We start from the raw sequence: 23,502 nt of genomic DNA on the forward strand, positions 1-23,502 counted from the left end.
AAAAGATAATAGAAAAGTCAACAATCACGGAAGAAAGGAAATAACTTTTTTACAACAATTCTAAAAGTAAGGAAATCTAACCAACATTTATTATTATTATTATTATTTTTAATTTTTCTTTATATCATATCACTTAGTTTGTGTTTATTTTTTTTTATGTTTACACACTTACCAGAACAACTAAATGCGAATGAACAAAATATTTGGATTAGATTCAATGTTCCAAACACACCTTTATTATTCTTACATTTTAATCGCTTTTTTTTCATCTTAATAATGATATTCAATTTTTTTTAATTATAAACCTCTATTAATACTTATCATTTTCTCTATTTTTTTTATTACACCATATCGCCTTTTAGACAGGAAGAGATTCTTTTAAGTAAAATTAAAATCTTGAGATTTTCAAGTGTTAAAATCTCTCGTTTTTAAACGTCTATTTTATGAAAATAAATTATATTAAATATTTTAAAAATGCAATGAAAATGACACCAGCGAAAATCCATATCTCCTTTTTCAAATGTATATTTTTTTAAAAAATCTTCATGTTTTTAGGTGCCAAATAAAATATAAGGTGTACGCAAATCATTTTTATTAGAAATTAGTATGTACTTTTTTTTTGTTTAATTTTAAATGTTTTCTTATAATGCGATGAATTTATGTTTTTTTGTCCATATTATAAGGTCAAATCGAATAACAAGTACAAACACAAAAGTAACTCTTTTTTTTTCTTTTTTTTTTCCCGTGTATGTATAATACCAACAATGAAAATTGAATGCAAGTCATTATGTATCTTTTGCTACTCTCTATCTTAACATTAAAGCAAGCCTAATAATTCACAAAATCATTCAAAATATGTGCCTAATAAAATATAAAATGCAAGAGAAATAAAATTAATTACAAAAATGATTTTTGGACAATCACATGCTATTTAACTCTAGGATAGAAATATGTTAGATCAAATTAAATATACTTTAAGGAAATTTGGCCTACAACAAAATTACTATGTCTAAATCTTATTTATTTACCTGTTTACTTATTTAAAAATCTGTCCTTATGTATGTTTATGCTAATAGATCTATATATTAAATATATTATTATTAATAGTTATATATTAAATATAATATATTTTATATTTTATATTTTAAATGAGTTTGTCTATTAAGCTTATCAAACATTTTTAAAGATGTAAATTAGTCTAACCTTTTTAGTTAAAAGAACATCCTAAAAAATTTAAATAGTTGACCATTTCAATAAACAAGTTAGATAAGACATTTTTAACGTGCTATCTAATTTATTTCCACTTCTATTTAACATCTAATAAAAAATATATATAAATATAATAAATGATATGATGGGATTTGATTGAATTATAGATATAAAAAAATAAATTAAAAGAAGTTGATAAAATGTTTAAAAATATGAAATATTTAGAAGTCATGATCCAAATAATTATCCTCTACTTTATATGTTTCAGATGATCAAATAACACATATCATTAGAATGCTGATGCCGTCATTGTATATATATAAATAAAAAAAAGTTACCAACGACTTACCAGTTTTAAAATCCAATAAAACAGGAAGAGACGATGATGCATTTGGATTGAGTAACACGTGTAAGATGATGCACACAACATAGTTACATAGAGATTAGAGAGAGCCAAAATTGTTACACAACAAACACGAGCACCACAGAGGTATAAGTGTCCAAGATCAACATTGAACACACACACACATTCACTAACCTCACACTTCCTTGTCTCTCTCGCATTCCCATTTCCCACTTTCCAATTCCCAAATCCTTTCTTTATCCAAACGCACCTTCCCTTCCTATCCTTTATCCACCCATATCCACACACACACACACACAACAATTCAGAGATGGGAACGGGTGCATCCAAGGACGCAGATGAAGGAAGCAAGGAAGAGCGTGACAGGCTGGACCAAGCGGGTGGCCAACTCTACGTGTCTCTGAAGATGGAGAATCGAAAACTCACGGGTGGCCTTGTTCCTCACGTTTATGGCTCTGTTCCTCTTGTGGGCTCATGGGATCCTTCCAAAGCTGTGATTTTTATGCCTACCCTTTTCTCCAATTCCCTCCTCTTTTTATGCCTCCTTCTTCTTTTTCATTGCTTCTCACTCCTTTTTCGCTTTTTGGTGTTAGCTTTCCATGGAGCGGGAATCGGTGTCAATGTGGGAGCTTAGCTTTGTTGTCCCTCCTAATCACGGTAATGCCTTTTGCTTTCGTTTTCCTTTGTGTTTCTTCTGTTGTTTTCTGTTTAAAAGTTGCGGTTTTTTAACTTGACAAAAGTGTGATTGATAAAACATTAGATAGTGTCCTGAGATTATGTGGGGAGGGGGGAGGAAAGCGTGGCTTTGTTGAAGGGGTGTTTAGTTTTTGAATTATGTGTTGGTTTCAGAGTTTAGCTTTGTTGTTCCTCCTAATCATGGTGCCTTTTCCTTCCTTGCTTTGTTTGCTTTGACTTTTATCTGTGTTTTGGAGTTTATTTATTAATTTGTTTTTCCATTCAAAAGTTGCGATTTTTAAAAATATTGGTTTTGCTTATGTCATTGACTTGTATGTGTGCATTGATTCTGGAAGGGGAAGAGGATGAGGGGGAGGGGGAGCGCAGGCTGCTGGAAGTGGAAGGAGAAAGGAAAGAGTTGGGGAGTTAAGGACTAAAACGAAAATTGAGTGGATTTAGAGGGATTAAAATAAAAGTTGTACAACTGACGAGCAATGGGACATGAATTCGCCTCACCAATTAACGTAACTAGTTTAAAAACAAAGAAAATTGAGTGGCGTGTAATGAGACCAGTCACCTCAGCAACTAACGACAACTAGGAAATCACATAGAATAATGGGAAAAAATTGAATATTATAGGGATTATTTAAAAGAAATAAATAAAAGGAGTAAAACCAAAAGGTGGGTATATTATATGGATTAGTGAAGCTTTCTTCCTTATCTCATTGACTTAACAAAAGTATGCTCAATAAAACAGTAGATAATGTCTTAAGATTAAGAGGTTATGAGGAAAATGATTCGTAGGCCTTGCAATGACTTTGTTGCATTTACCGTGAGCACTGAACAGGGAGTCCGATATGAAGGTGTTTTGGCGATTTTGTGAAATGAATGGAGTTTGGTTATGAAAATTATATTGCATGTGATTATGTTATTAGTGAAGTTGAAGGGGCGTTTAGTTTTTGAATTATGCATGGGTTTCAGAAACATTGGATTTCAAATTCCTGCTGATGCCTAAGGACAGCAATGCACCTTGTTTTGTTGAGGATGGTCCTAACCGCCTGCTTGTTGGGGGAGCATTGCAAGAGGATGCCAGGCTAGCATTGTTTAGGCTTGATAGCGGTGAGGTTCTTGAGTATCAAGTATTTGTTAAAGCAGACAGGGTTTCTCCCTTTGACCTTGCTGCTAGTTGGAGGGCTTATCAGGATAATTTTCGTCCTTCATCTGTGAGATGGATTCCTGATGTCAGCATAAATTCAGCACCTCAGCCGGGTGGTGAGGTAAGATCAAAATAAAATCCTTACTCTTGTTCACCTTCATTTTACTTTGTAATCCTCTGTTTCACAAAATGTTAATCTTGTTCTAAGTCTTGACATAGTTTGTACATGTAGTATGTCTTGTTCTGAAAACCTCACCTTTTTCTAGAGAATATTTTTGAACTATTAGTGCAAAACTATTGGTCAGTTTGACAGTCCAGCTAATATTCCCTTTAATTGTTCTATAGGCAACATAATGTGATAAGGAGTTTTCTTTAATTCCGACTAATTTTATTATGTTCTCTCTATGGATCTGTAGTTTGTACTCTTTTTGTAGTTTTTTTCTTGTCTGAGATGGTTGATATGTGAAATGTTTATTGTGAAGGTTCAAGTGATTTAGACTTTATTTTTTTGTTCAGAATGGTTGTTCTGTGGGTCTGGAGCTTGATCTTGAGCATTATGTTGTCCCAACTCCCCCGACTTCTGCAAATTCAACCCATGTATATGCAGCTAACTTGACAGAGAATCCAAGGTCTCTGATTAGTGGATCTGGAAGCAGTTCATACCCCATCAAGGTTTTACTTTCAAAATCACATTTTAAAATTATGATTATACTTTCTAAATGGACTATTAGTTCTCTACAGCTTATCATTGAGAGGATAATTGACTAACTAAAAACTTGAATCAGTCCTAGCCAGGATATATTGCAATCTTTTTAATAAATTTTCTATGCTTCAACCTGTTCATTTTTTTCACTATGAATCTTTCCTTTGTTTTTTTTTTGGTTTGGAATATATATGTTACTGTATGTACATAAGAGTTTAATTGGTTCAAGATTGGACATGCCTTCTATGCTCCTTAATTTTGATTATCAGACAGATGCTTGATATTATAATGCGCAAATTTGGTGCTCTCTAATGAACCTTTATTTTTATGTATTTGTAATGGATCTGTAACTGTATTTACACAAGACTAATTCTTTCAAGATTGACAATGAAATGTCTTCTGTTTGTTGATATCTGTGACTAGCAGGCAGATGCTTGATTCTACAAAGTGCTTATTTGGATCTCTCTCCGTCTTTGATAAGTTATTATATCTTTATAAGTAACAAATAACAATATATGAAATGTTTTAAATGCGAAGTCACTTTGAATCTAAGACTGATTACATAAGTAAGCTAGTAGGTTATATTGACTCTTGATCCTGCGATATGTAATTCATTACATCTAATAGGTTATGCTGATATTCCAATCAGGAGATGGAGGTTATTGTGCCTGATCCATCTAAGATGTTTCAAAGTTCTGGAATGGTTGAATCCAAGTCGGTTGGAACATTTTCGCCTCTGCCAAAGCAAGAGAATCAGAGGGGACTTTTTGTTGATAGAGGTGTTGGATCTCCTAGGCTTGTAAAATCTTCTAGCTCAAATATTTTCTCCACTGATCTCAATTTGGATCAAGAAACCAAGGTTTGTATAAATGATTTACATTAATTGTTTATTATTCAAATTTATTGCATGTCAACTAACATATATTGTGTTGTGAAGTTGTTCACAAATGATTGTTTCTGCCCCTTTGCCTTTTCATTGATAGAATTCAATGCCAGCTGCTGCTGGAGCTGTTGCTGCTGCAGCTGTTGCTGATCAAATGCTGGGTCCCAAGGAAGATAGACATTTGGCAATTATCCTGGTATTATTCTGGAATGATGAGTAGTTACTGGTGTAAAACATGATAATTAGTTTCTATTTTATTATGAGATAATTAGTTTCTATCTTGCTTAGTTTCCTTTTCTAAGTTATTTTACATAGAGTCCTATTTCTTATGCATTCTATTTAGAAACGTTTGATTTATAATTTTTAATTGTTTAGGGGCAATCTGAATAATATTTCTTTGTTTTATATCAAAATTCTTGAATTATGTGTTGAATTGTTTCATTACTCTGCTGCACCTGTTACTCATTAATTTTCATAGTTTTAGTAATTCTCTCGGTCACTCTTTTCTTGCTACTTTGATGTGGAGTTCTAGTTGTAAATTAGATGAGATTCAAAATTAAGAATATATACTGAAAGCTGGAATTTGGAAATTCCCGGCCAAAATGTCATATTTCCATTTGTAGTTTATCAAAGTTACTAAGTCAAATTTTTTTAAAATAAATTATTTATTTTTTAACTAATTTATTTTATGTAGGTGGGTCTACCAGCCCGAGGTAAAACTTTCACTGCAGCTAAACTTACAAGATATCTTCGATGGTTAGGTCATGATACCAAACACTTCAATGTTGGAAAGGTTGTTGACATTCTTAACATCATTCATCTGTTTAATCAATATACTTTGACCTAGTGCAAAACTGGAAATATGTCAAGTATAAAGACTAACATACTTGTTTTTGGATGTCACAGTATCGTCGCCTTAAGCATGGAGCTAATCTGGTAAACTTTATTATATGAATCTGAAATACTTTATGCCTTCTTATTTAATGATTATCTGCATAACTAAGCACAAAAGTTCACATGATTGGAGAAAATTGTTCTCTCTTATATATTTAGTGCTTTATTTTTTCTTTTATTTATATCCCTTGTTGCATGTAGTACTATATACTGATGTCTAATACTGATTGTCATAAGAATAAATGTGGTTCATAATAGTGTGGAAGGTGAAAATAATGCCAAGGCGATGTTCTTAGAATTCTTAATCTAACATTTTGATAAGAACCTTTGGAGAACCACACCACAAAAGTCCAAGGCCTTTAAAACTTGCACTAGAATTCCATACTTCCAATGTGAGACTCAATTCCCATACCTTGCAATTGGATTCTGTTGTCCTACCATGCTTCACAAATCGCAGTCTTAATGCCACCCAATGTCCTATTTTTTTTTTCTATTTTTTAAATTCACCAAACATAGAATAATACTCATTTGTTATGTTCCACCTCGGCTAACATGTTTGTCAAATGATACCTTAGATTCTATTCAGGTGTTCACTATTTTTGGCAATCTACTTTTTTTATTTATTTTGAATGACATCTGACCTTGCATTGGTAGAATCTAGACATTGGCTTTACTTAGTAAGTAAGCAGTTCAATTAACAGGTATTGATGAGGAATCGCTTCTCATGAGTCTGAGTCACTTGACCTGAAACCTTAAGTTATTAAGCTATGGGAAACAAACAAATTTTTATAACTCCAAAACACCCTTTCAAATGAAATCCCACTGGGCTTAAAATGTGGACCAAGTATAGTGTTTCAGGTTCCTTGCGCTGAAATTCAATATTTACATAATGAAATTTATACATAAGATGGAAGGTGGAAAGTATTTAACTCTTCTTGAAATCAAGATGTTGCACTAACCTGTCTTGTTTTCTTGGGCAATCTTAATCATATGATATTCTTCTTTGCAGTCTGCGGATTTCTTTCGAGCTGATAATCCTGAAGGCATGGAGGCACGCAATGAGGTAGTTTTGATCTTCTTTATTTTAATTATTTAATTTGAGTACATTAACTGTGACTCTGACAACTGACCCAGTAAAATCTATGACTTGCATGCTAGGCCTTAATTATTTAGTAATGTTTAGAATTTTGTGATGATTTTTATAGAATTACATGAATTGTGTGTGTACAGTATGACACACTGATTCTATTTGTATAAAAAAGAAGAGATAATTAAGGATACAATGCCTAAACTTTAGCTAACATATTTTCCTAGTTACCCCATTTACATAGAATCTGAAAGTATCTTTCACAATTTTGCTACTATAATTTATTGAATCTTATTCCATGGGAGTCTAAATTTTTGCTTAAATCTTGTTCATTTAACAAATTATTTTTTTGTTATTGTGCCTTTTAAGGAAAACATACCAACTGCTTTTTCTTCTGAATTATATATGCCACAGTTTCATAATAAAACTAATGTTTTTCACATTTAATATTCTATATGATTGCCAAGTACAGAATGGTGGTGCAAGAACTCAAAAAGGATGGAAAAGCAGACAGGGAGAAACAGGGGGTTGACTTAGTTTAGTCCTTTTTCCTATGTACAAGTAACAAGGGTTGATGTTATAATGCAAAATGGATTGGGTAATATCAATTATAGAATGACAATACCATGCTAACCCCATAAAAGTAAGAGGGCGGGGGAATCCAAACAGAAAACTCCTATAGGATTGTATTACCTTGTTAAAACAGTACTACACTTCAAACAATGCTACTAATATCGTCTGGTCTATTTTGAATGAGTCTGTTAATATATAGTAACATCATCCAGCTAATCTAGAATAAAAGAAACCAAAGAAAAAATTATATTAGCAGACATCAACATGTTTAGACTGAGTTAGCCTTTAATATAATGCTACTTCTAATATTTGATTTATAATGGATGATTCTCATAAAGTTGACACCATGTTGACCCTTTCTCTGTGTACATAGTTTTAATATATCACGTGCCATTAGGTAGCAGCACTGGCATTTGAAGATATGATTTCTTGGATGCAAGAAGGTGGCCAGGTAAGTTCATCGTTGTTGGATACTTTTGTTACTTTGATGTGTTCTTTCATGTTATTTTGCTTAAGTTTTAATTTCAATTTAGGTTGGGATATTTGATGCCACAAACAGTAGCAAGGAACGAAGAAACATGCTGATGAAATTGGCTGAAGGAAGATGCAAGGTAGTCAAAGGTGGCACTTAAATAAGTATATGATAAGAGAATGATATAATTTGAACTCTTCTGACCCATCTTCGTGTTTTCATTGTAGATAATCTTCTTGGAAACAATATGCAATGATGTAAATATAATTGAAAGGAATATTCGTCTTAAAATTCAGCAAAGTCCTGATTATGCAGAAGAGTAATGTTTCATTTTAAACCATTGATATCTTGATGGCTTTGTGGATACATATGCAATTAACTTTCTTTTGCAGGCCAGATTTTGAAGCTGGATTGCAAGACTTTAAAAATCGTCTAGACAATTATGAGAAGGCAAGTCTATACCATGTACTTTTAATGATTGCTCTAGTTGAGCTTTTTCCTTGAATAATGTTGATTCCATGTACCAGGCTTATGAGGCAGTAAATGAAGGATCTTACATAAAAATGATTGATATGGTCAGTGGACATGGTGGACAGATACATGTAAGTTCAATGTTTATTTCATTGTTTCATTGAGCATAATCCTTTTTGTAACTCACTATCTAGTTGGCTAGTGTCAGAGATTGCATTTTAATGTTTATTGACCATATATTAGCTGTATTTTGATAGTAGAAAGGTGATCGAATGAGGTAATATCAAACAAGAAATCTGTAATGGGATTAGCATAAGATGTGTTGATAATTGTAGAAGATGCAAAAATGCTAATTTTAGTTGAACCCACTCCTCCCTTTTCCTTCATGGTGTTCCTCAATCTCATGTGATTGGACATAATTGGTTTGAGAAACAGCTCTGCTGTTAAGTTGGTGGATTAGGTCAGGATAGTAATTTTTACCAGACTAATAGAAACTAGATGTAAACTGTCGTTGCAGTAACGACTTAATTATGATATCTTGGAAATTGAAATGGAATAGTTTCACATATACCTTTATATAATTATAGTATTCTTGATTTCCCTTTATATTATTTATTCCATGGTTGACTGAAAGCACAGAATTCAAGTTGTGTTTGTGCTGTGAAGAATTAGTATTGGAAAGGAATATTGCTATCATGTGAAAGTGTTATGGTGTACAGCAGGTCACCTACCAGCATCAGAACTAGCACAGCAGAAGATAGACAAGCTAGGAAGAGTTATAGCCAGTTCTCTAACTTATGTTGATGGGTGACAAACTTGTTAATTTATGATCATTGACAGTGGTTAAGCACTGGCTTCAGAACTTTTTGGTTGTCTTAGAATTCATTGGCTAGCCAAGATTGAATGTAGAGTACCTCTGTGTGTGTACGCATTAGTTTTGCTATACCCGTTTAGTTTCAAGTGTGACTTTGACTTGTTAATTATTAATAACTTCAATCTTTTGGTGTAGGTGAACAATATCAGTGGTTACCTTCCTGGACGAATTGTCTTTTTCTTGGTAAGCTTTTTTGAAGGATGTGGATAACTACCAAAATTACAGTCGAAGATTGACATAAACAAAACATTTAAGTTGATTAATTTACTATCTGACCCAATATTGACAATATTGCATGAGGATGTGAATGCGAATTGTTAATTGTTAATGTGAATGAGCTATCCTCTGAACTGTTATCCTTTGTAGGTACAGAAGATCCGTACAACTAACTCAAATATTGCATAATAAATAATTGGGTTGGACTTAAATGATGTAATGCATAATTGAGCTTTCATAGTTGGCCTTGTGGAAGGCCACTTCTCCTAGAACATTTAGGAAGCAGAAAATTTTACAAATCTTAGTGGCCAGGGTTCAACTTTATAGTTTATAGGTCGGATGCAAGAACAGACATAATCTTCTGAAAATCAATAAAATAATTTTATGATACTTATGTTATAAACCCTCAAATGGAAAGTTCTATTAGCTGAACTCAAATCCAGATTTACTATTTTACTCAATCTGAAAGAACAAGGTGGCTCTTGTAGACTGTGTGGACAAGATAGATAGCTATTAATAATAAACTGATTATATTTCTTAAATTTGTGTTTTAAGAATAATGGTGATGGCATGATGCAGGATAGCAAAATATTAAATTTAATAGGGTGGGGTTAGGATTTCTTTACAGGATTAGGGGTAAAATATTACTAAGTTGAACCACTGTATTGTATATTCGTGTTAGGGAGATTTACAAAAATTAATAGGTAGCTAATGCTATTTATGCTAGTTTCCGAGTCAATTTTGTTAATGCTAAAATTCCGTGGAACGGGAAATACATAAAACCCATGCTGGAACTAAGCTAGTAATTAACTAGTTTTTTATATTCACATAAATACGTGTCATTTATCCCAGAAAATGTTACTCCCTCCGTTTTTTTTTCATAGTCGTTTAAGGTTTTGCACGGGATTTAAGGAAATCATTGATATTTTAGTTTTCAAAAATGTTTATTACTTACTTTCCAATTTTACCCTTTATTTTTTATTTTATTTTTTAGACTGTTGAACTACTCCATTAAATAGTTGTCCCTTTTTTTGTTTTTTTATAGTATTTTGTTGGGAACATATTGCTCTTATAAATGCACATCAACTTTATATGAGTAGTTGGAGAAAAATTAGGTAGACATTAAAAATAAATACACACATTGTTCAGGAAAAATGTATTAATTATCAAGGATAAAAATGGAAGAAAAAAATTAATAACTCATTGATTTTAATAATATGACAATGAAAAAAAAACAACAAACTCTGACAAAACGACTATGAAAAAAACGGAGGGAGTATTGGGGATATATTGCACTGTTCAGTCTAAATTTGACTTAAATTTCAAAATACATGGACATGCTTTTCTTAGAGTCATGGTTATTTGTTAAAAGAGAGAAACATAGATATCATTTTCTGAATATGCTTGAGTGTTAATTCCACCCAGCAGAATGAATTTAGGAAATTTAAAGATAATTAATGCCAGACAATTTACAAGAGAACAATTAAGACATCACTACTTTCTATGATGCATTGAACCTAGCTATACCAAGTATATAGGCAACTTGTAAAAATAAACATTAAATAGTTCCTGTCACTTAAAATATTCATATTTCCAACATTATTCTTAGAATTTGAGCTTAGGACCTAACTCAATATACAAAACCAGCTTGTAATATGAGAATTGTCCAAACAATAAATTTTATTTAAGATATATTTCTAATCAATGTGAAATTAAATACACCCCTTAGGCTGGCAACTCCCAAGTAGACTACAACTAAGGTGACTTATCACCGAAGGCAATGCAAATAGCTCAACATTAGATCTAAAATAGACTTTGATGTCATCTTAGAATTTGGATTAAGAGCCTAACTCAATCGTATAAAACTGACTTGTAAGGAAAGGTGGGCTAGGGAAACCACAATTATGGAAGCTTTCAAACAGTTATAAAATGAAAATGGTTTTTAAGGGAGATTAATGATAGTTGAAATTTTATATTTTATAAAACTAATATCTAAAAAATTATGCATAGACTTCGTACCACTTGCAACTTTCTTATGAATAACCATAAACTATCTTCAATTTCATTTTCATACATTTCTATGGACCTAAATTTATGTGCTGTAGGTAAATACACATCTTACACCACGTCCAATATTACTTACTCGACATGGGGAAAGTCAAGATAATGTGAGAGGCAGAATTGGGGGTGACACTGCAATCAGGTATATTTTACTTTTGGTCTCTTCAGTTATTTAATTTAAGGTTAATTATCGAGGATGATGTAGAAAAGAAATATTAATGTAAATGAACAATTTGGTCACTGTTTTGATTTATTAAGAAATAATTACTCTGGAAATTGGAGTTTTATTATTGAAACCTTGTGTGTTTGGAGGAGAAATTTTTAGAGTAATTCATTTTTTTTAGTGAATGTAAAATCTTCTGTAGTGAAATATGTCCTTTGGATTAGGAAATGAGAAAGAAATAGAAATTCTAGTAATTTAAGAAAGTATTTTGATTACTTAATTATATAATTTCAAATTTCATAAAAAGTAAAAAATTTGAAGTTCTTCATGCTTATTTTCTCTTCTCTCTCTCTCTCTCTCTCTCTCTCATATTTGTCTTCTCTCTTCTCTATCAATATTGACATAAAAAGCATCAATATTTGTATTTTTGAATTATTAAATATTTAAATTTTTTTGGAATTACTAAACATTTTCTAATGTTAAAATTAATTTTAAATTATTACATATTTCAAAATTGGCTAATGTTTATTTTTTTGGTAAAGTTTAATATTAAAATTTTAATATTTTAAATATATATTTAGAATATAAACTTTTTATATGGTGAAAGTTAAATTTTTCTATCCAAACTAAGAATTTGGAATTTAAGAAATTTGAATTAAATTATACCAACAAAACATTTAAAAAAGATAAAGAAAATCGAAGTCAAAGCAATTCAAATTTTAAGTATTTCAAATTTCTTGAAATTTTAAAATTCCTCGTTCAAATACAAACATAGAGGCGGCTTCCCTGTCTTCTTTTTCTTCAATATCCCCCTCCTCCTTTCAATTTTAGAAATAAGGCTTGTTGCTATGATAATGGGTTTATGAGGGAAGACAATGGGTTGTTAGATAATAAATTGAAGGACTTTCTTGCAATGTTGCTATGATGAAATAGTTCTAACTCCACTATCTTTGAATTGTTGCTTCCTTACGCTCTTTTCTAATTCGATATCTGGTTTTTTAGATTCATTTTCAATATTTGGCTGAATATCTGAACATTATGCAATTTGTTATAACAGTGAGGCTGGAGAACTTTATTCAAAGAAGCTTGCAAAGTTTGTTGGAAAGCGTCTCAAATCAGAACGGGCTGCTTCTGTAAGCTTCATCAATTGTATAGATTCAATCTCTGCCTTGAAATTCAATGCTCAAACAAAGTTGATGCTTGAAAACTACTACACATATGACTAAGGCCTTGGCTGCTCAATCTGCTTATAACATTTATGTTGAACTGTAATTTAGTGTCAATAATTATATATCATTTATAGTGAATCTGCTAAACAAGATTGTGAGAAATAGAATTAGTGATTGACACCGTTCTTTTGGTAACTTTTGTTAGTTTAGAGGTTGAAAAAGACTAAAACCAGTGAGACCAAAAGAAAAAACTTAGGGGGCGTTTGTTTCATGTCATCTTCCTCTATTTTTGGGAATATAAAGGTGGGAATCACGTTTGTTAGAAGGCCATGCAACAAATTATTTTTTAGTAGTTTTATTCTCACGGTGGAGAGGTGGATGGGTGATATATTCATGGGAATATTGGAAGTTATTTTTTATACTTCTTATAACTTCCATTTTATTTAATTATTTTAAATTTTATAAAATATTCCAAAGAATATTAAAAGAACCGAACACCTTTTGTTATATTTTTAAGAATAACAGTCTGGGTTATATTATTCCAGAAATTTGATTCCCGAGAATACATCATTCTGTGAAACAAACGATGGGCTCTCTTAAGACCTTTTTTTTTTTTTTTTTTTACATTAAATGGTGTTGTTTGGTCCATGTGCTTGATCCCGTCCTAGTGGGTGGGGGGGTTACGAACCTCTGTAGCATCATAAAGGTGCAGGTTCCCTGCCAAACGTTAAAATTCTTGGCTTTTTTCACATCTGCGCAGTGATGCTATATTTACACGTAGGCTTTGTTGTAGTTAATGACAATTTATTGCTGAACCTGTTCTTATATAAGCTGAGTGCATGTATAGACATAAGAAAATAATGAAGTGATGGATGATTTGTGATATTTGTAACTTGTTGTCTAGATATGGACTAGTACACTACAGCGAACAATTCTGACAGCTAGTCCAATTGTTGGATTTCCCAAGGTTAGCGTCATACTTAAAGCTCATGGTTGTGTGCAGTCATGTATTTTATTTAGCAAGAAATATTTGGACAAATTTACACATTTTGAGTATATGTTAGATACAATGGCGTGCACTTGATGAGATAAATGCGGGCGTGTGTGATGGTATGACATACGAAGAAATCAAGAAAAACATGCCAGGGGAATATGAGTATGTTGCACACTTGTAATTTCTCTCTTATTTGCAAGTTGAATGTAACTTGTATATCAGATAACAAAGAAGCACAACGTGTAGATCCTTTTGGTTTTGGGGTTAGAAGGTCCCGTTTGGAACCATGGTTATTATGTTTTTTTTTCCCCCTTTTCTTATTACAGATCCCGGAAGAAGGATAAGCTTAGGTATCGTTATCCTCGTGGCGAATCCTACTTAGATGTTATTCAAAGGTACATTTTATCTTCTAAATATTATTTACATCCTTGCTTCAACTTGTTTGATACAAATAACTCCAGTTTTAGTGATAATACAGGTTAGAACCTGTAATTATAGAGCTTGAGCGACAACGAGCACCTGTTGTTGTGATATCTCACCAGGTTTTACACAAGACATTAAGCTAAATTTGTGCTTTTAAAGACTTTATGGTTGACTTGTTCTAATCTGAGATTTTTCCATACCATTCTCATTGCAGGCAGTTTTGAGGGCACTATATGCTTATTTTGCTGACAGGCCTTTGAAAGAAATTCCACACATAGAGGTAATGTTTGAATTCATATTTAGCTGAACTCTATCAAATGTGTTCGAGTTTAATTTCTATGCACAGTATAAAAAAATAATACTATCAACTAATCAGAAATCATAGTAGGTATCACTTTTAAGTTAATCATTGTAAAAGATCTTAAACTTTCCATACATACTTATTTGTAATTGGATGACGATGTAAAAACTTTTTACACTATTGGTGCATAAAATATTTTCTCTTTAATATCACTAAATGGGTGCATATGAATCTTTAATATCACTAAATGGGTGCATATGAAACATGGAGTTGATGCTTTGGCCTGATAGACTTGGTTGCAATTCTTTAAAGAACAAATGAATTATAACCTAATATATTTTAGTCCTTGACCTGCAATACATCATTCATTTTAGAACACGAGGAAAAGGGGTAACTTAAATAATAATTTCCAATTAGGAACTAAAGCAAAATTTTAGTAAAATTAGGTTCCGCGACTAAAATGACGATCACATGAGATATGAATAAATTGAGGGTTTTCTTGTTTTTGGTCCATAGAAATTACAACATGATTCGAACTTACGATCATGTGTATATTGTTTTAACCTTTACCGCTAGGCCGATTTGGTTCAAAATCAAATTATCTAATTAAGGATATTCCAAAGCACACTGCAGTTGTTTCAAGTTATATTTAATTAATGGAATGGAGTTTTCCTTAGTTTTCCATAGTTATATTTATTTTTTTGGTTAACAAATTTTTGTGGGGTTCATGATGTCAGTTGGAGAAATCATCACTTTTGGTGAATGATGATGAATATGCCGAAAGATATCTAACGTGAGATTTGTCATTTCCAGGTTCCTCTTCATACGATAATTGAGATACAAATGGGAGTCACGGGTGTCCAAGAGAAAAGATATAAACTAATGGACTGAAATGAATTCAAGAAACGTTCTCTTTATAATACTATACTATGGCCTACAAACAAACCAATTATCCATTCTTCCCATTTCAATTTATTGGCAAAATGTAATATTCCCGTAAATGGACTACATTGTTTAAAATTACCATAACGAAGGGAAGTTATCCTCTTCATATTCAATATTATTTCAACTGTAAATGACATCACTTTCAGAAATATTACATTTCATCAATAGCTAATACACATTCCATTATATTTAAAGCTTAAGCTCTTGGTTGGAACTCGGAAGAAGAATGCTTAACGTTATGGTAAGTGTTATGTAATAATAATAGTGTTTTTTCTCTTTCACAGTTAGTTCTCCATATTCCCTTGTAAGAGGCTCCACTAGACAGAAACATGATTGCAATGGAAGAGTAGAGTCTAGCCATGCATCTACCTAGATCTTGACTTGTACATCTGTTTTGCAGGAAACATTTAATTCAACTCATTCACATTCCCACCATCACAATCCCAACCCTTCCTTGAGCCCCACATTAATTGGATGAATTTGGTCTTCAAACTTTGAAAAACATGTGGATTTAGTCCTTCTATAAGAATTCATCGTGTGTCTTCAAGATTAGACGAGACTACATTTACATGTTTTCTAAGTTTGAATATCAAATTCATCAATATGAAAGTAGAAAGAACCTCGGTCACATTTGACAGAAACATGGGTTAAAAACATTTTTTACCTATTTTTAACTACATCGTCTTGGCCTTTCAAAAAAAATTGTTTTGTATTAAATTAAAGATTAATTAATATATGTATTTTCCATATAGATTGTCATATTGTTGACTTTTATAAACTAAATAAAAAATGAGTTCCGGTTAAATTCATAGTATAAAAACTTATATTTACAGTACATGCTTATTATGTTTATGAAACTGTTAAATTAAAACGAAAATTAATCGCCATCAAATATAAAATTGATTTATCAATTATCGATAGTACTCTTATAGGGGATAATTATTTGTTTATTATGTATGTACAAATTTAATCATTAACTTTATCATTAAAGATCAAAATTATTTACTTTGTTATCTATATTGAAATGATTACTATTAATTTGGATTGACACAAATGATGAGAAATTCATATAATTTAACTAAATGATTATAGTTAGAAATTTGATCCTTGTGTATGTAGAAAACTTAAATTAGGAGAGAAGGTTTACCTATTTACTAGTTGGTAATGAATAAAATGGAAATACTGAAATGATCACTTTAGAGTAGTCATGCATGCAAATGCAAGTCATAGGAAGGACCATCTACAGCTTGTTGATGTGGATAAGAAGCAGCTCAGATATGCCATTGAAAGCTGATCTCACTATTTGCAGGCCATAGTTAACGACAAGGCACGCACAATAAATACTATTCACACTTCAATCTAAATTCCCAATCACACCTCAGCATGTATAATGAAACTCATTTAAATTAATATGACTACTTAATAATGTAGAATTGTAAGCTATTAATTTTTGGTACTTTAAGTATTTGACTGGCTAGACTGATCAAATAAGGTGCAATAATTTTGAAGTGCATTGGAAGAGGCCCAAGGCTAGGACCCTTTTTACATGATACAATTATTACATGGTGGCAGTTTTGGGGTACGTCAGAGTTCACGAGCCTATACCATACACAAACACACAGAGCAATAGCATCATGCCATGTCCTCTCTATAAAGGAATCGATCCATTGCAGGAAGCATGCACCAAAATATGGTGGAATCTATGCAAAGATCTACTATTGCTATTGGCATTTAGCTGAGGTTGTAGGGTGGTCAAGGTGTGCCAAAATAATAAAAGAAGAAAAAAAAACTCTGACCCTGTCTGGTTCCATTCACATGGGACCCCTGAACATCCACTGCCCCTTTTAAAACAATAATACCCTCCTTTGTTGTCAAAGATGAAGTAAATAGTAGGTTTAATGGCAATTTTTCTTTTATCACTTATATTTTATGTTCGGTTGTAGGGACAATTTGCTGGATAAGATCGGTCAGCCTCCTTTGTTGAGTACGTTTGTTATTTTAAGGCGGGGATGGTACCTGCAAAAGAGACTCTGATGCTAAAGTTAGTGTTTGTGGGTGTATGGATCTCGTATAAGTAATACACGTACTTTTGTGTAAATTAGGGTTTCATTGGGCCTTGGGCCTGAGGTCAGTTATGACCTATTTAAATAGCGAGCCTTATCTTAGCTGATGTCGTCTAACGCGTGATCGAGGTCGTTCTGCGCTGTGATGCCGAGTTAAAACTCGGCTTCTCGGTACAAATAATACATTTTATGATTATGATTTCACAAATTTTATGGTATATTTTGCTACTTCATTATAAAATTTTACATATTTTTATTATCTAATTAATCAATTGATTGATATCATTTGTTGATCATAGACATAATATATTAATTATTGACATAATATATTAATTATTAATATAATTTTATAATTTTATAATGTAGCATATAAATAATAAAATAATATAATATATCATATTCACAGTCAATATAATCCGTGAATAATCAACACCTTATATCTATAATTAATATGATACATCAAATATTCATATGTAAAGTTTTAAAAATCATGCGATAAAACTCATGTATCGTGATACGTGTATCTAAAAACTAAAAAGTGTAATAAATGCTAAATAACAATAACAACTAAGCAAAAAACTCAAGAATAGTATTGACTTGGAATGATAGGCCTTGCCTTGGGATCCCCTACTCAAATTCATCACACAAGTACCATTCATTATTTTACACCACCATCTTTTAAATTGTCATTTAATCACGCAAAAATATACTTAAAAAATGGACCAATTTTTATCATGACTCGTGTAAAATAGTAATTAATTGAGGGTCTATAATGATTCATTAAAAATCACTCCACCGAAACCATAGTCTACAATACAAAAACCTATAAATAAAGAGAGTGCACTGCTCCACATGAATATAATAAAACTCAACCACCCTCTCTCTTTCTGCTGCCGTCGCCTTCACGAGTCCTTCAATTCTGCACCTTTTTTCTCATCCCATGCATAAGTCCCCATTTGCATCCTTGGATACAGGGATTCTCCTTTGACTTCAACCACACCCCTTTCACTAGTGGAATACAAATAAATAATATATGCATGAGAACACCAAATTTGTTGTTGCTAATTAACCACCACACGCAAATGTATCATATCCGTGAGGCAACACCCCCCTAATTTATTCCCCCAAACAAAACTAACTTCACTCTCACGTAATCACTTTCACATAACACTAGACCACACGTAGATCGGCTGCTAACTCTTCATCACAGACTGTTTCTCCTGTTGCAAACTAGTTTGCAAGTGCCGAGTACATGACTTGCTCCTGTTGGAGAACCATATCATATGCCACACCTATTTACTAGTATAGGAAACTGGTCAATTTTCTGATAATTTAGAGTTTTTGTTAATACAAGTCTTTACACTCCAAAGAAATGTTAATAACATTTTCAAACACATCTTTTCATTAATTAAAATTTATTAAAATCTATAAAATTAGGAGATAAAATCATTAAGAGGTGAAACTCACTAAAATTTATAATTTTTAATAAATATAAACAAACACAGAAAGATATGTTCAAAAGAATATTAGAAAATATATTATTAGTATTTCTCTTACACTTAATGATCAATGATATCTGAATAAGATTATCTCAATATATCAACACGTAGAAATATACATTTCTGTTAAAAAATGTTTATATTTTTTTTTATAATTATGATATTAATACAAAATATCTAACATCGAAAATAATAATTAATTTTTATTAAATATAATTAGTATACATAAAATAAATAGTTTTTTTAATATAATTTATTTTATATTCAAGACTAAAATTTAAATGTTAAACAACTTCCTTAACGACACAATTGTATCTAGTGGTATTGTTATGTTTAATTTTAGTATTTAAGGGTTCCTCAAAATAGTGCTTATATTGGATTTTTGTCCAAACTAAAATGTATGATAAAAAAACACCAATATTCTAAACTCCCACCCACCCACTCTCCTAATAAAACCCTCCAAGTAGAAACCTTTGAGGCAAAACCAAACACCCTTTTGGCCACTCTTGACAATGCCAACCCAATCTGAGTCACCCAACAACAAGTCCATGAGCACGTTGACCCAAATGTTTCAGAACATTTTCTCAGACAACAGCAACATCATGCTTGCAGCCATCATTTCCCTTCTCCTAGTCATTCTCTTTGTCCTTCTCCTCCACCTCTACGCCAAGTGGTTCCTCGCTCAGGCACAGGCTCAGTCCCGCCGTCGCCGCCGCCGCCGGAGAACCACCGTCACCGTCTCCGACGTCCTCGGCCCGGCGAGGTTCCACCACTTCCACAGCTTCAACATAGAAGACTCATCACCACTCTCAACCAAAGGCTTAGATTCCTCCACCATTAGGGCAATTCCACTCTTCATCTATGACCACAACAAGAAGGTCCAAGAAGAATATGAAGAACTTGAGTGTGTGATTTGTTTGAGTGCATTTGAGGGTGGTGAAGTTGGAAGGTGTTTACCAAAGTGTGGCCATGGTTTTCACGTGGAGTGCATTGACATGTGGTTGAGTTCACACTCCAATTGCCCTATTTGTAGGGCTTCAATTGTTGTTGAGAGTGATTCTTCTAGGGTGGTGGCATCAAGTGATCATGGTGGTGATGATTTGGTTGAGATTGTGGTTGATGGTGGTTCTGATGAGATTAGAGAGAGTCATCATGAGAATGCGAATAGTAATGGTAATGGAGTAGTTAATCACGTTTCTGTGTCGGGAACTTCTTCGTTTTTTGGATGCTCTTTGGAGAGAATGCTCGGCAACAAGTAAATGAATTTCACATACTTGAGATGTATATGATCGAAGTGTCTATTTTCTACACAAAATGAGCAACATTAACGTACAGGTTTAATTTCTTTGTTTGATCGATCCTTCCCTCAAATTATTCTAGGCCTTGGAGCAGTAAAAAGTTTCATTTCTTCACTTTTTGGCTTTTTTGTTTTTTTTCTGCATTTCACTATAGGCCAATTTTTTATATTATTAAACACGTTGGAAGCAATTATCAGCATGTTTGGAACAACATCCTCACACCACATTTGGAAACGGCATGTTTAGACTTATTTTATGATCAAGTACTTGTACAAGTGTTTATAAAATATATATATATATATATAAAGCTTATTTCAATAAGATTTTCATAACTTTCATAATATTAATTTGATCTTATTTTTTCTTAAATCATGGAGATAACTTGTATGATGAACTCATGAACACATACATATGGGATAGTTAGTTAGTTAAGTTGTTTACATCTGTTCATTTTTATTTTTGATGGGATTAATTTAGTGGAGTAGCTGGTGGCTGGGGTGCTACCTGCTTACATAAGTCAGTCAATTTTCACTGTTTGAGAAATGCTTTAGCTTAGCTTAGACCAAATCAATAACAATTTAATAGCATCACTTTCTTTTGAACATAGTATAGAGTGGAAAGTATAACAAGTGTTGACACTGTCTACGGGAAACTAGCTGCTTAAACCAAAGGAAATGACAAAAGACAGTACTCATAATTAAGCACTTACCAGTGCTGAATTGGTCAGTCATATACACTCATACTTTATGATATACTTTTTCACAGCAATCGATTGTTCTGAAGTCTAGATTTGTGTTGCTTTGTGTCATGATCAAGTAGTCCAAAAAAAATATGTCACTGAGTTGCAGGAAACGAATGGAGTGGGTCCATCCAGTCCTACATGTATATTCAGTAATTTAAACCGAATTATATAGCAATTAGTGTCATTAATCTTGTTTATAATATATATAACCTTGTCATTATGATTTTAAGCAAAGAGGTTAATGAATAATAGTTATGTATAGTTGTAAAAGTGGCAAATATTAATGAAATCGGGGAGAATGAAATTTTAATTAATAATGAAAAATTCATTGTTACTCGTTTCTATTTATACATAGTGTTAACCAAGACAAAACTGTGCACAGTCTTCCATGACTTGTTACCAATGTTTTTCAATATTTCTGCATGAGAGTGGGTCAAACAAACTGTACAAGTGAGCCCATCAAAAGTGATGTTTGCTTCACAATATTTATTGCCAAGGACGGAGCCAAGGGGGACCTACGGGTGCCACGGCCCCCCAACAATTTTAATTTTTTTTTATATACATATATATTACTATATGGCACCCCCTATTTTTAATATAAATTCATATTTTTAATATAAACTCATATGTATATTACTATATGGCACCCCCTATATGGCACCCCCAGTATTGAAATCCTGGCTCCGTTCCTATTGCACACCTTGGCCTGACTCAGATAAGCTTGTTTAGTCAATGCTTCACACAGAAAATTTAAGCCTTTCCATTTGTTAGCAACACGTTTTCCATATTTTTAATATATTTTTTATTATTAATTAAATTTTATATAAATCTCATTAAAAAGATAATATTTTATTTCGGTGGGGTTGACACAAAATTATTATCTAGTTATAGAAAATAAAGACATGCTACAAAGTTTACTGGAAAACTTATAACACAAATTATTGTTGTGTGGAAGTACTTTTTTCATTAAGTTCAAGAATCATTGTATTTGTAGGCTAAAAGTAAAGACATGTTGTAAGACTTTAAATGGTATTTGGCCAATAATACTAATATAGTTCTCTATTGTAGTTACTTCTATTAATGATTTTTGTCCTTGAAATTTGTCTTTAATTATTTTACTAATTTGATTCTATTCTAGTTACACCATTTATATTGCATCTCGTGTAGTTTGATTTTATTTTTATTATGAGTGTGCATTATTCTTTCTTTTTTTATTTTTAATATTCACACAACATTTATTTTAAAATTATTTAAGAGTTTATTTAGATACAAATTAGAAGATTTTTTTAAGAATTTTTTTATTAAAAGTAAAATATATTTTTTAAAACATCTAAAAAAACTAGTAAACTTGTATAAAAGACTCTAAATTTTTTATGAAAATTTGATGTGATTTTTATTTATAACTTTTAATTAAAATGTGGTTTAGTTTTTGAAGCAACGGGGTTATGTATTATCGGATGATGGCCTGGAGTTGGAAGTTTGGAAGCCGCACTTTGTCTGACACGTTTAATGGCGGTAGATACCACGATGCGACAGCGCACATGACCAATTACTCACCTCCGGATACCAAACTACTCCCGTACATGAGAGCATTTACCATGAGTTGCTTATAACCGATTCCTAATCACTTTAAATAGGTTTCACTGTATCACGTTACTTATAAGCAACTCATATTATATTTTTATAATTTTTGTTTTAATAAAAATTACTTATAAGCACCTCTATTTTTTTACTGCTCATATAACACTTTTTGACATCTTACATTATACTTTTTACAAAATCTTTATACATTTTCACCTTCACTTTGGATGAACATCAACCAATCAAACCTCTTTATTTTAAATTTTAGAGTGCTAAGCACCGTTGTTTCTCTAAGCAACAAAACTAAAAATTTTAAAATTTATCTTGTCATGTATGCTAATTCTAGTAGAATTTCTTATAAGCATTGTTGCTTAAAAATAAGATACATAACAAGCACCCTACTAGAGGTGCTCTTATATAATACTAATATTATGTACTCTATAATATCATGTATTAATACACCATAGAATATATTATAGTATATCAATACATAAATAGCCAACACTAATATAATTAATACATAATTGAATTCCTTAATTATATTATTAGATATTCAAATTTTGGTTATGAATATAAAATGGAATATTAAAAAAGTAAAACTCATTTTAGATGTTCAATGTTTTAAAATAAATTAGTTTTGACTATCAACTAATGATATTACGATGTTTTTATACAGTTATAATCAA

General features: G+C 31.8%; 2 protein-coding genes across 3 annotated transcripts; both read left to right on the plus strand.

Annotated features, from left to right (window-relative positions):
* Positions 1–1,704: 1,704 nt before the first annotated feature.
* On the plus strand, positions 1,705–15,827 carry F2KP (fructose-2,6-bisphosphatase). 2 transcript variants are annotated; one of them, XM_083071230.1, is made up of 23 exons: positions 1,710–2,066; positions 2,167–2,230; positions 3,230–3,525; positions 3,921–4,076; positions 4,757–4,966; positions 5,091–5,186; positions 5,685–5,783; positions 5,897–5,926; positions 6,894–6,947; positions 7,942–7,995; positions 8,078–8,155; positions 8,244–8,335; positions 8,409–8,466; positions 8,544–8,618; positions 9,497–9,544; positions 11,683–11,780; positions 12,859–12,934; positions 13,875–13,937; positions 14,035–14,126; positions 14,291–14,359; positions 14,443–14,506; positions 14,602–14,667; positions 15,502–15,827. In XM_083071230.1, the coding sequence occupies exons 1-23, from the start codon at positions 1,884–1,886 to the stop codon at positions 15,577–15,579; spliced, it is 2,199 nt and encodes a 732-aa protein (XP_082927356.1). In that variant the 5' UTR covers positions 1,710–1,883; the 3' UTR covers positions 15,580–15,827. The 2 variants fall into 2 exon arrangements, 1 of the variants encoding a protein (XP_082927356.1); XR_014432620.1 differs by lacking the exons at positions 14,291–14,359; positions 14,443–14,506; positions 14,602–14,667; positions 15,502–15,827 and having other exon boundaries at positions 1,705–2,066; positions 12,859–12,950; positions 14,035–14,120.
* A 3,771-nt stretch (positions 15,828–19,598) lies between these two features.
* Positions 19,599–20,479, plus strand: ATL63 (TOXICOS EN LEVADURA 63). The gene has a single exon (XM_020379298.3). It carries the CDS (start codon positions 19,708–19,710, stop codon positions 20,452–20,454), a length of 747 nt encoding a protein of 248 aa, XP_020234887.1. The 5' UTR covers positions 19,599–19,707; the 3' UTR covers positions 20,455–20,479.
* Positions 20,480–23,502: the final 3,023 nt, after the last annotated feature.

The sequence above is a fragment of the Cajanus cajan genome, chromosome 3 (assembly GCF_000230855.2).
Source record: "Cajanus cajan strain Asha chromosome 3, NIPB_CcT2T_4, whole genome shotgun sequence".
Taxonomy (NCBI): Eukaryota; Viridiplantae; Streptophyta; class Magnoliopsida; order Fabales; family Fabaceae; genus Cajanus; species Cajanus cajan.